At 37.8% G+C, this 14,101-nt stretch overlaps 1 protein-coding gene across 19 annotated transcripts in view; it reads left to right on the top strand.

Annotated features, from left to right (window-relative positions):
* The window catches only part of BCAS3 (BCAS3 microtubule associated cell migration factor), a 488,284-nt gene that overhangs the window by 195,528 nt on the left and 278,655 nt on the right, over positions 1 to 14,101 (top strand). For all 19 annotated transcript variants that reach the window (XR_010593801.1, XR_010593802.1, XM_065573036.1 and 16 more), the window contains 3 exons: positions 5,180 to 5,304; positions 6,025 to 6,190; positions 7,390 to 7,490. Coding sequence is in view for 17 of the 19 variants with exons in the window: in XM_065573036.1 (XP_065429108.1) it covers positions 5,180 to 5,304; positions 6,025 to 6,190; positions 7,390 to 7,490 (392 nt within the window). In the remaining 2 variants the exon portion in view is untranslated. The remainder of the gene's footprint in view (positions 1 to 5,179; positions 5,305 to 6,024; positions 6,191 to 7,389; positions 7,491 to 14,101) is intronic.

Genomic DNA, 14,101 nt, shown 5'->3' with positions numbered 1-14,101 from the left:
GTAATTACCCGGGGGGCATTTACCAGCTCCCCCTCTTTTCCCCTCCAGGTCACTCCATCTTAAAAGTGAAGGACGGTCACTAGCATGTGTTTAACTTTAAATTGAAGTCAATGGGACTTAAGTTCTCTCCTGAATAGATTTAAGTGTGTGCTTAACTGCTCCCCTGAATCAGGACCTACATGTATGGGGAAATTAAATATTTATTGTGCAGCTTTGATACTACTCAGAAAGTAGGGGCTTAATTTTTTTTGACATTTTAACTGGTGAACTCATGAACATTTTCAATTTTAATCTTCTACTAAGTGCAATAAGAAATTATTTAAGGCATTGTTTCCTAGTGGTTAGCACATTGGCCGGGGGACAGGAATTCCTGGGTTCTGTACCCAGCTTGGTCGCTGTTTCAGAAAAAAATTGCTGGCATTTCTTTGCTTCTCTGTAGGACAAATTTGGCTTTTAATAGGAGATTTGCTGCTGTTTTCAATTGGAGTAAGAGCTTGTAGAGCACTCGAAGATGTGGTATATAGGGTCCTGTCTTTCACTACTAATTCAAACAAACTTGCATTAGAGTTAAAGCGGGGTGAAGTTTTATTATTGTGCTAAATTGTGCTCCTGAGATCCACATGCAGAGGGGATCCTATTCACATACATCTCCCTCCCATGCATAAAGGCAGTGTCTTCCCCCAGACCTGAGGCCAGACCTAAGAAGGGATTTGTGTGGTAAGAGGTGCAGGCGGAGGACATGCATTATCTCACTGGTCCCCATCCCCATACCCCTCCTCCTGCTTGCTGCAGAGCTCAAGATGAAAATAAAAAGCATCCAGAGTCAGTATTCCATTTCCATAGGGCCTTACCCCACCCTGCTGCTGGCTGCGAGAGTGGCTCCATTGGAGCCAGAGCATGGCGAAGTGGTGTGGGGGGGCCAGGACCTGTGTGGATGAAGGTAGATGGCCCTGGTCTCTTGTAGATCCCAGGGATCTATAGGGTTTGTGAGTTGGGCCTATAGCCTGTTCATTTGGAGGGGCAGGTGAGAACACTCCCCAGCACCACTAACGAAATAATTAGGAAGAAGTCTCCATCAGAGAGAACCTCTAAGAGATGTCCTCCACCTTTTTGTCCTTTCCTGCAGATTGGCCCACAGGAGGGGGGTTATGGGTCCCATTGTTATTAGTCGTGTCTTTTCGCCTTGCTGGTCCATGTACAGTAGTTCAAAAAGACCCAGACCTAGAAAAATAGGATCTTTGATCTTTTTGGTATCTGTTAAATATAGTGCAATCATCTGTCAAGGTGACGCAGTGAAAATAAGGACAATGTATACTTTATACTCATTAGTTTCCCATCTTGTTTTATAAACTGATTTATTCTTTTTTTAGCTTTATCTTGTTGCATCTTATCCCTTGTAATAAAAATTATGGTTTAAGGTGTTGAAAGTTATTATACTTTAAATATTCATTTAAATTTATTTTTTTAACGTGATGCCAATTGGCTTATAATTTCAGTACTCAAAGAAATTTATGAGGTGTCGACAGGTTAAGGGGGAGTAAAGAGCAGGAGTTCACAGTAGAAACAAGTTAGTCACCACCTATCGTCACCATTCTTGTTTTGTTATCATTTATGAAGCTTGAAAAGTTGATCACGTACACATAATAATTAGGATTTATAGTTTCCAAGAAGATGTTAAAAAATTCACAATTATATGAATATACATTACGTATCAGTTTTGAAAACCACTGAATTCTAGAAGTCCTTTAAGGGAAAGTAGTTTGGGAATGTATTAAAGAAAACTCTCTGGTAAATTAAGACTGGGGGTAACATTAAATATTCCTGTGTTATAAAACTTTCCAGTATGGATTTGTTGACATCATTATAATTTGTTCAGAAATATGTCTAAACCAAATATAATACACAACTTTTTTTTAACAGTACTAAGTTTAACCACATGAGAACCATGTTTTACAAGGTCTCCACTTTCTGTCTACAAAACATTATTCTTGAACAGAAAATGTTTTGGCACTGAAAACCAACACTTAAAAGCATCCCTTGAAAGATGTATGTTGTAAAGATATGGTGTAAATATAATGTAGTTTATATCATTTCCTTTAAATGTGCTTATATTTGTTTTTGGACAAGCATAATTCTTTGGCAGTTGGGGTGGAAAAAGCCCCAATAGAGATTTTCATTTTTATGATTAGAAGACCAGTTACACTGCTGTAAATTCATAAAACTCTATTGAAGCTAATTAAGTTATTCCAAGAGTTACACCAGTGTAACTGAGAGCAGAATTTGACCCAGAGTATATTTTCCTCTTTTCCTGTCTTTTCATGCATATGTTCCCCCCAAAAATATTTTTGTTGTTCTAAGATTTTACTATTAAAATATTCACAATTATCTGCAAAACTGGTGACAGAAGAAATTAATACATCTCGATCATGCTCACACTCAATTTTTGCTTCATATGCAACCAGTCATATGCAAGTTACTGTCATACCAGACTCGCCTGTTTCTATATGAAATACAATCACTTATTGATTGAGGTGTATTTCAATAAATAGCAATATTCATATGTGCATACATTTAAGCTTCCACTTCCATTTCTGCAAGAGACCCTCATCATGTGTTAATAATCTATTGATACCTTTTCATTGGAAGTTAAGGAACTAAAAAGTAGTGATTGATACATTGTTTGTGATAGAAATGGTAGAAAATCTTGCTTTTATAAGCTATTTTTTAAAAAAAAAGTATCATAAAGTCTAGCAACATTTTAATATTTCAATGCCAGTTCTAACATTTTAATGTAAATTGTGATAGTTCCTTTGGAAACAAGGCAGTTTAACAATCTATAGCTGGGAACTTTTTAGAACACAGATTTCTGACCCAGTAGTCTGTAATTAGAGTTGTAACAATCTGATATATCAGGTGCTGTGTGGTAGATCAGTAATCGGGTTATTGATACAATACATTGTAATTGCTCTTTTGGGGCATTCTGGTCTTTCACAGATGCAAGAGAGGCAGGGGCCTGCTCAGAAACCCACAGAAGTCCCTGGGAGTCTTTCCAATGACTTTTGTGGCTTTGGCACAGGCCCTAAGTCAGTGTAATGAAGAGTCTTTTGAGAGGTTTTTCAAAACAAAACATTCTCGTGTGTGACCTGCAGCAAGCAGCTTCACCTCTCTGTGCCTCAGTTGACCCATCTCTAAAACAGGCATAATACAGTCTTCCCGGGGGTGTTGGGAGATATATTACTGTTGTCTATAAAGTCCTTTGAACTCTTTGCCTGAAAATGCAGTATCATTGCAAACTATTAATCTTTTCTCTCAATCTTAAAAATGACAAAGCCAATTTCTCTCAATGGTCTAGAAAAAATATTCACTCCTTGGATGAGTTCTTGTTGAAGGCACTTTTTCCCTCCCCCCGTCCACCCTTCCCTCCCCCAGCTGAATTTTAAATGCTTGGAAATAATGGCATGATACTCTCCAGGGACACTACTTCATTTCCCATCACACTCCAGCTTCACTGTGCACCCAGGAAGGGCTGGAAGGGCTTGATCCTTCTCTATTGATGTCAGTGAGCATTTTGCCTTTGACCTCAAGGGGAGCAGGATCGAGTTTTAAACAAGACTAGTGGAGATATGGGAGGATGAGAATGCCTTTGGGAGGGTAGAGCCGATCCATGCAGGAGCAGAGAAGGCTGTTTGAAGCCCAGCTCAAGGAATCCTTCTTGTTATATTTGCTTTTGCTTATGGTAACTTGATTTTTTAATTATGTTGATTAAAAATTTGCTTCTGTTGAAATAAATCCTTGCTGGTTACTGCCGGTTCATTTCTGCTGAGCCACATCACCAACTTATAAGCAGTTAATAATAAAAAAAATGCTGACTAATATGAACGATGCAAGTACCTTTATAATTACACACCAGACTAGGGTTGTTTTATTATCCGTTGTTTTTCTGTTTGGTTTTCTGCCACTTGAGTCCATGATAATGCAATAAAAATAGGGTCTTGCTTATACCTTTGGGATTGAAGATCACATCGTTCCAAAATTCAGAGGAATGAGAACAGAGAATATGATAAATTCAGCACTCACGGAAGGATGGTGTTTTGTGGCACAACAAAGCCAGCAAAGAAAATAAGCAAAGGGGAGAAGGTGGCAATGCAAAGGCGTATGAGAGAAACAGAAGTAGAGAGAGGGATGAAACAGACGTATGAGGGAGAAGGGAGACTGGGATTGTGGGAAAGGAGAATGCTGGGACTGTGGCAAAGGGAAAATAGCATCTCAGGCAGCCCTATTTATTTTGTGGTTAAATTAACTGAGGAAATGAACATTGCTCCGAAAATGATTCTGAATACATGTAAAACCGAACATAATCCTCCAGTGTAGGGGGGGTCTTAATTAATTTCCAGATTCCTGGTTTAGATTGGCCTTTGATCAATTTTACCCAGGCAAAATTATAAAAACACATGTTTTTTAAAGGATACAAGAAGAAAAAATGTTGAATGGTATCGTCACTGAACCTAATTACATACCATTGGATCTGCTACATGCACTCTATGGTGTCCCAGAGGACAGCATTTCTTAATTTCATTCTGTGCAATAGTGTTTTTTACATAGCATTATTATTGTACATGTTGTCTCTATTGCCTTGTATCCGCTGCATGTTCCTTTCTCTCGTCTCTCTGCTCCCATCCCATTTCTCCCACAGCGGAATTGAAACCAAACATAGATAGCTCTGCACCGCAGAACATGTTAGGATTGTTTGTCAGTGTCTCCTTTTTAAAAATGCAAGAAAATGGAAGCCAACTAAAGTGATTGACCCAGAATCTAGACTTTCTTTCCCCAGAGACTCGATTATAAGATGTGTAAAAATGTTTGCATTCAATCTGGAAGTTGTTCCTGATGATTGCAGATATGCAATACTGCGTCTTTCAAACAACTTAAACAATTCTGCATTATTAGACAGTCCTGTTTGTAAAGGTCAGCAGTTAAGGAACACTTGGGGCCTGATTTTCAGAAACTGTGAGCACTCACAATTTCAGTTGAAACTAGTGACAGCTGGAAGTGCTCAGTAATTCAGAAAATCAGGGCCTTGGGACTTGGAATGAAAGTTGAGTGAGGGCCCTCTTGGATCACTAGTAAATGTAACTTTGAGAATTACCTTGTGTTAATTTTACTTTGTTTTTATTTTAAGCAAAACCAAACCAGCTCCACAGATTTCACCTAGTAAATCTGTGGGAGGAGAGTTTTGTGTTGCTGCAGTCTTCGGTTCATCAAGATCCTGGTTTGCAAACAATCCAGGTCTAAAAAGAGAAAAAGGTTTGTTTATTAGAAAATAATTAGATTAGATTTTTTTGTATTTATCTTGCTTTTGGTTTATCTCATTATAAAATAGCTCCTGACCAAATACTGTGTATCTGTTCTTTTTACTTATTAATTATCTTTGCAACTATACATGGTGTCTGTCAAACTTCTGGAAGTCATTGGAAACTGAGGGCATCAGGAGTGTGCCATTACGATACAGGACCAATTTACAAGAAAATAAAAATTGCAAAATGAGTCAATGACTTTGTATAATAAAGTAATGACCACAAAGTCACTTGTGATCTGATGCTGTTCAGAGATGCCTCTGATGTGCTACTCAGGAGTGGCCCTGCAGCCATTTTGGAAGCTGCTTCATATTTCTAGGGTGAAGTACCTGTCGGAAGTAGCTACCTAAACATAGATTTGGGAATACGTGACTACCCAAATACACCCCATTCCTAGGAGGCAGTCAGGGAACCCGCCCCACTTAGTTGCCATATATGGTAATTGGTCCTTTGTGAATGTCAGGGAAGAAAGAAGCATGCTCTGTGCTTTACTTCCCCATACCACTCCAGAATCTCCCCTCATTATGTTAATTTGACATGGTCAACCACGAACATTTATAAAAAGGGCAATTTTTTTTTTAATTTAGGAAAGCCACTGCTATTGTAGATATTTTCTGTTTCTGCTATTCTGTTGTAATAATAGATGTTTTCCATGTTTTCTTGCCCATAGATCAATCAAAACAGTTTGTGGTGGAATCCCTGTATATTATCAGTTGTTATGGTACCCTGGTAGAACACGTATTGGAACCACGTCCACTCAGCACTGCTCCGAAGATCAGTGATGACACTCCTTTGGAAATGGTGACCTGTCCGAGAGCCAGCTGGACATTGGTTAGGTAGCTCATCCCTTTGCATTGCTCTTCTCTTTGTCCTTATTCAACACGTGCTGAGCCCATTTTAGGAAGGGGGTGCATGACCTCAGCCCGTATTGACTTCAGTAGAAATTGAGGGTTATTCAGCTCCATCCAGCACACCAATCAGGATTGAACATTGGATAAGCACTAAATCCAGATCTTTTGGAAGTCAGTAGCAAAACCTTTTATGACTCCAATCAGATCAGAAATTGGTCCTATATTTTTAATAAAGCATGAAATTCTACCACCCCATCTAGACACACAGTCAATCTACACAAGTTTAGAGTTAGCTGTTGAATGGTGTAGAAATCAATGCTAATTTCCTTTAAAATAATCAAATATAATTTAGCTTCTTTTTATTACTAAGAGTAGAAACAGTTAATTTTTCTAGCAGTGAAAATATAGTACTGAAGTTCTGCACTGAGATGTATGACTGGAGTGTGCAACATACAGCAAGAAGCTAGGCAAGACTTCCTGTAAGTAGTTGAATGTAGAATCTTATCAATCATAGTTGAAGAAATTAGTCCTGACTTGTGGAATAAAACAAACAGAAATTGATGAGAAAATATTGTCAGTGCTTTCGACATTTTAAAATATTTTCCCATTGATTTTTGTAGGCTCCGATATTCTTTAGTACTACTCATTCCTGGACTGGATTAATCAATATTTCATTTACCAAGCTATTTAGGAGTGGCCAGCCCTAATTAAAATTACAACACGGTCTTCTAAACCATTATTGTTGAAATGAGCAGGTTGTAATGGAATTGCAAATTCTAATTGGATCAATAGTCAATAACTTTACACAGCTCTGTTTTCACAGTTTTGTAGCTGCTTGTTTTCCTTTACAGAACAGTAGAAACTGTAGTATAAGAAAACACAAATGTTCCCCAGGTTCTGTTGTGTGTTAATATTAAACAGTGCTAGCATGACATAGAGTTCACCAACATTTTCTAAACTGTCTTGATCCCTTTTTGTGTTCAGTATATAGTACTGTCCGCAAAAACGTGTCTGCACCGAACAGTCTGTGTGAGTTGGTCACACTTTTCAACTGACTGCTGTGTATTTCAGTGCTTGAACAAGCTAATTTAAATAATTATAAACATTGTACAAGCTCGTGATGACACAGACACTGATTTACATTCTCTGTATTAGCTTAAATATTAATATTCTTGTGTCCTCAGAACTCCTCAGTGGAATGAACTGCAACCACCATTTAATGCAAACCATCCATTGCTCCTAGCTGCGGATGCAGTGCAGTATTACCAATATCTGCTCTCTGGCTGTAAGTAGTTTAGTACTTTTTGTCTTTTTGTATGTTTGTAAGTTTAATGTGAAATGATGACTTTCTAAAACAGTTTCTTAACTTACATTCTTGAGACAGGATAGCATTGTTATCAACAAGCCTTTTTAAAAAAAAAAATCCAGTGTTCAAATACTAGTGACTGGGGAATGTTTATTCTATAAGGCAATGGATGCGGAACGAATGATGATTTAGACACTTTTCAACATGAAAAATTCAATCAAATACAATTTTAGAAATGTAGCAGCATGCTGAAATTTATGTAGTTAAAGTTATGTCAAATGCAGAGCCGTCCCTACCCATACGCAAAGTACGCAGCTGAGTAGGACACCAGGAAATTTGGGGCACCTGCTCCACCTCTTCCCCATGGACCCCGCCCCTGCTCCACCTCTTCCCCATGGCCCCGCCCCTGCTCCACTCCTGCCCTGCCTCTTCCCAATTCTGCTCTGCCCCAGCCCCGCCCCCAGCCTGCTCTGGTCCCCTGGCTCCCAGCCGTGCCAGCGGTGAGTGCTAGAGGGTGGTTCCCCCTTGCCTCCCAAGTCAGTCCCCTCAAAGAGGCCTGGGGGCTGCATAGGGCACCAAAATGGCTATGGATGGCCCTGGTCAAATGTCTCAACAAGTTCCTATTTTAATGAAAGTAGCCATTTGTAGCTCAACTAGAAAAATTTTGCTTCAGGTTAAAAATATGCCATAAAAAGTAAAGCTGTCAATTATTCGCAATTAACGATAAACGTAAAACAAATTAACTAGATTTTTTTTTTAAGTTGCAATTAATCAGTTTTAATCGCACTGTTAAACAATTATAGAATGCCAATTTAAATTTATTATATTTTTGAATGTTTTTCTACATTTTCAAATATATTGATTTCAATTACAACACAGAATGCAAAGTGTAAAGAGCTCATTTATATTATTAATTTTATTATAATTTATTATTTTTTATTACAAATATTTGCACTGTAAAAAAGATAAAAGAAATAGTACTTTTCAGTTCACCTCATACAAGTATTGTAGTGCAATCTTTTTTTCTACATTTGTAAGTTGCATTTTGACAATATATTTTTTTTTCACATAACTGCACTCAAAAACAAAATAATTAAAAACTTTAGAGCCTACAAGTCCACTCAGTCCTACTTCTGGTTCAACCAGTCACTAAGACAAACATGTTTGTTTACATTTACGGGAGATATGCTGCCCGCTTCTTATTTACATCATCTGAAAGTGAGAACAGGCGTTCATGTGGCACTGTTGTAGCTGGTGTTGCAAGGTACATCTAAACATGATAGGGCATCTTCTAAATACTTTCTTGAGTTTCCCAATAGTGTCCAAATGCAGGAGAATCTGTAGTGTATCTTAGCTTTAATTGTGAATGTTCTGTTTTCAACATACCATGTGACAACCCTTATTTATGGGTGGGTTTCTTTGGGTGGGTCCAGAGGAGGAATTGGGGAGCAGATCTCTGGTGTTCTGGTAGCTTAGAACTGAAGGAAGCAGTTCTGTGGAAAGAATTTTCCAGGAAGGTACAGTTTACTTCAGTAGGGGATCAGTTGCAGAGTTTTCATACAACCATAGTAATAGAGTATTAGGTAGGGTTTCATGAAGACCCGAATCCAGACAATAAGATAGAGCTTCATACATCCCGGAGATGAGTGCAAGCCAGAGAGAATACCCACATGGTCTCCTAAGATCGTCATGCTCCTACAGCCTCTTTCTTTCTGTTGCTTGTATTTACTTTCCCTCATGAGTCGGGTGCTTGCTGACAACTCAGCTTGTCGACATTCTTCCCACTCCCCTGGAATTCCTGATTGCTGGGCTATTTGTAGCCCAAATCTCAAGCGGCTGCTTTCCTCTAGAATCTTGGCAGCATTTCCAGAGATGTCTGGCCACCTGCTACAAATTGTGCGAGATCCATGACCTCATCTCAGGGAGCAAACATATATTGCATTGTACGCTCAGTAACATTACATGCATTTTCTTTTCCTTAGTATAATACAAAATGGGGAGATTATTATGGGGAAACAGTGAGACTCTATTTTCTCAATTGGGTAGCTGAGATTAAAATTATAAAATAATCATCTTTAAGTTATATGAAGAAGAAACTCTTTGTATAGGTAAAGATGCTCCTGGGAAAACTAGACCCTCTGCTTAATTGACAGTGCAAACAATGCCAGCGTGTTTAAGCAATTAAAAATGTAAAAAGTGGATATCTGGGTCAAAGGATTATAAGTCTGAAACATGACTGGTAAAAGCAACACTGGCGCCAAGTTAGAGATATTACCTCTACCTGTCCATTTGTTGCATGCTTTCTGGAATATTGGTTGGGAGACTATTCAGAAGGCATAGTAATTTTTTGTTTTAATTCGGCATACCTTTTATTCTGTACTTTATACTGTATTTTCTAGATGCAATATCCTTTCATATTTAAGATGAATATGTTTTAGCTCTGATAGTTCAAAATGTTGTTCACCCATAGGGGATGTGTTTTCTGAGGTCCAGTCTTAAAAACCCAGTCAAGAATTATGACTGGAATTTTCATTTGTTTCATTTGGATGTGTGAATTGAGTGGCATAGACAGTGAATGCAATTGGGAGATTATAATTAGGGTGAGAAAACAGCGATGTAGGTGGAAATAGTAAAGAAATTGTCCATCCTGGGAAGGAGAGTGGGAGAAGAGGATGTAGAGCTACCTCATAATCAACAAACAAAATAAATATGATGCAGACTGGTAAACAAAATCCTACCTTTGTTACACAGAAAAACCCTCATAAGAGTAATTTTTGTTTACACCTCAGTGGCTGATAAAGACTGACATTAACTTTTCACCTCGCTTTCTATTTAATGTCAAATTTACTGTTTTGTGGGGGGTCAGAACAAGTCCTGTACACTGTTTAAGTCCTAGTTAAACCTTCAAAATAGGGCTTACCTGGGATTTACATAGTGCACAGGTTTTGTGCTTGCTCTCTGTAGGAGTGAATTTCATCTTAATTAAGGAAGAATTACTAATGTTTTTATTAGATCAGTTTGGAATTCTGCTACATGAAAGTCACTAGGGAAGTATAGAGATTGAATTGTTAAATTCTGTATCTAATTTATGTGTGAAAACTGAAGAAGTAAAGACTATAATCTAATATTTTTACAACACAGGCAGTAAAGTGGATGCATTAATCCAATCCAGTATTTTGATAGCAGACCCACTGCAGTGTATAGTCTATTTGCAGCAGACATCTTTGGAATTATCTGGTGAAGGTTGCTATGGAAAGGATGACCAAGTTGTAAATTAGTACTGCTTTTGCAAGAGCAGAGAACAATATAAAACCTTTCACCACCCAGAGAAATTACATTGAAAATGATTTCATAGTAGAGAGAAAATGCTAATGAACACAGAACATGAATTTGAGGTTTGAAAGAACAGAGAGACTTGATTTAGTCTATTTTATGGACTCAAGGAAAAATGGTTAATTTGAACAAGTTTTATTTGGAATAAAAAGCTGTGGACGGAATAAATTCATTGCCCCAGTTCCCATAAACAATTTGGCAAGAGCAAATTTCAGACTAGTATACAAACTGCTACTTAGGTGGTTAGATTTGATCACCTTTCTTTGGACTGCATTCCCTTTGGAAGACGTTGTTCATATACACCTCTACCCCAATATAACGTGACCTGATATAACACGAATTCGGATATAACGCGGTAAAGCAGTGCTCCCAGGGGGCGGGGCTGCACACTCCGGCGGATCAAAGCAAGTTCGATGTAACGCGGTTAGATTTTTTGGCTCCCGAGGACAGCGTTATATCGGGGTAAAAGTGTACATCATTGTAGGAACACAACTCCTTTAGACAAATTACTGGTATATGTTGTGCTTCATGAAAGCAAAGGAAAACACAGAGAAATAGGGCAAAACTGCACAAAAATGAATGCATTAATCGTGTCTCTTTCAGCCACAATAGCTTCTGTAATACACAAGCAGGCGTCTTGCTGGGATTTGGCAGTGTGTTATTTTCAAATAAAAGTACATGGGTTCTGATTTGTTTGAGTTTGAGGGATTCTTGTGAGGGTGCATGTTAGTTATGCACTATTTAGGATATTCAACTTAGAGAGCTCAACATTTTAAAATGTAAGTGTCTAAAGTTAGGCTCCGAGGTAAATATTCACGGGTGCCAAGTACCCATAGCTTCAACTGAAGTCAACAAGAGCTCTCGCTATTCATCCCCGCTGACATTCAGGCCACTTATTTGGGTAACTAAATCTGGAGTTGTGTTCCTAGCTCTAGGTGATGTGTTTGTACGTTTTGTCAATCGCCTCCAGTAGCTCATAGTGCAGAGTAACTGGTTAGTTTCATAACACAGGGTGAGCTAATTGCTTATGCTCAGTATGCTCATGCTGCTGATGGTTTGTTCTAGTTTTGATACTTTGAAAGCTACTTCTTATGCATCCTCTTCTGGTGTTGTCATTGCACATCTTTTTGGCAATAGGACCAAAAAAGAATATACTAGGGCTTCATCTGCCGAAGTCATTAAAATACTCCACCTGCTTTGATGAAATTAATATGTGGAAGAAAGTACCTCATCTCTTCCCCGTCCTTATGAGCAGGACATGGGATGCTGTCTCGTATTTTGCCTCTTTCCTGGAATATGTATTCTCTTGTTCTGTTAATAATAAACATGCCCGTATAAGGGAAAAAGCAACAGCTCAAGAAGATACGTGAGTCTTTTGTGGAATAAAAAGCGTTCAATGTGCAAGTTCATGTTTATCAATAGATTTTGTTCTATAATGATTTCAAGGTTAATGCCTTGTGCAATTATTTAAAGAAATGGGAATGGCTGGTTCCCGAGCCAATAGAAATCTGGTCAATAGAAACTTGAACTTACTCACTCCAGTAACGTTTGTGAGTTTATGCAGTTTGCCTGTTTGGGCCAGACCTACCCTTTTTCAACATTTTCTGTTCATTTGTTCTTTCATCCTCACTGAGTATAAGTATTTTCACTGCACACTTACCTGCATATAGACATTTTTACATTGCATACAGTTATTCCGGTATGTGTCCGGAAACACAGACGGCTGATTTCTGAATTTAGGTAACTTTATACAGAACAGTTTTATTTATGTACTTTTTCAATTTCTGATTAAATTAGTAGTCATGTGTCGTATAAATGTGGTGAAAATAAAATCCTTTAGTGTTATACATGTATGGGAGCCAGATTCATCCCTGACCTTGAAATCAAGGATGAATATGGACACATTGTCTACTTTAATAAATGCTTAAAAAGCTACACAACTCAAATTGCTTCTTGTACTGAGAGAGCCTTTTAAAGAAAGAAAAATAAGATAAAATTCCACATTGAGCGTATTTTACTATTTTGAGATACCTTCCTAATAACTTAGTCTTGTACACATTATCTGTTATTTTTATAGCACACATTTTGTTAATTTAAAAATGCTAGCTAAATGTGTATTAAAAATTCATTTGCAGAGTTTGAGTTACCTTGATTTGTTTTTTTTAAATCAAATTTTAATTAAGGTAAGAGGGAACAGTGTAAGTTGACAGATCTAATACAGGAGTATAGGAGGAAAAAAGAAAATCTGAATACTGCAGATTTAAATCAAGAAAATTGACAATAAAGAATAGTATTAACAGAGAAAATACTGTTCTGAATTTTGTGTGATATATTTGCTTTCCAGTTTTGTTATGCTCTGATTTTTGAGGCTACGCTGTAAAGTCCTGAGCAAGTAGGTTCCATTAAACAAAACAGGATTCACAAGAAAAAAAATACCTGTTTGCCTTTTTCCTAGGAAATATATGCTAAAATGGAATTATCTGGCTCTGCTTACCTGCAGTAATGTAATGGGTTGACATTAGCTGTAGCCTGTGGTTTGATGTGCTATCACTTCCGTCAGTAAGTTTAATTGCCAGCAAATGGCTAAATGGGAGTTTAGGGTGAATGCTACAGCTGTCTGCCATGTTAGTGGTAAAAGGAATTCTGGCGCCGTTTCAGGGTCACTATTTGTATCTGTCCATCAGAGTTACAATACAGCAGTTTCTCTCGGTTTCAGTCTTTCTGTATAGCATTTCTGCCAATTGTTTGGCTCCATTAAGTGTGCAGGGGAAATAAAAGCCTGAATGACCAAGTCACAGGGGGCTATGGATAGACCCTTTCTTTGTCCACACTCAGAACATTGCATTAGGTCTCATTATCCATTTATAATAAGTGACCTTTGCCCCCAGGTCATTGAAAAATACTGTGTGTGCTTTTCTAACACAGGGTACCTCTATCAGCAGACGGATAGAACAATGAAACGTCTGGTAGTCTGGTTGAAGGGTATACTTTGCAGGTTTTCGTAAATATGCAGTTTGATGCTAAAGCAGAATAGCAAAATCTTATTCTTTAATCTTTGGAAAGTTCAAAGTAGGCCAATAAGATATTGGTAACTGTATGACAAGAGAACGGTTTTAAAATAGTGGATTTAGTTATTTATGTTCAGCTTTTAGCCATATTATTAGAAAGATTTTAAAGTTATATTCACAGTTTTATGTAAAGTTATATGCCCGGTTAAAAGGAACCATTGTTTGAAGAAATATTTTGTTGAACAAGTG

Source organism: Chrysemys picta, chromosome 19 (genome assembly GCF_011386835.1).
Source record: "Chrysemys picta bellii isolate R12L10 chromosome 19, ASM1138683v2, whole genome shotgun sequence".
Classification (NCBI taxonomy): domain Eukaryota; kingdom Metazoa; phylum Chordata; order Testudines; family Emydidae; genus Chrysemys; species Chrysemys picta.
Note: the sequence above shows the minus strand (reverse complement) of the source record. Positions and strands in the feature narration are given on the sequence as shown.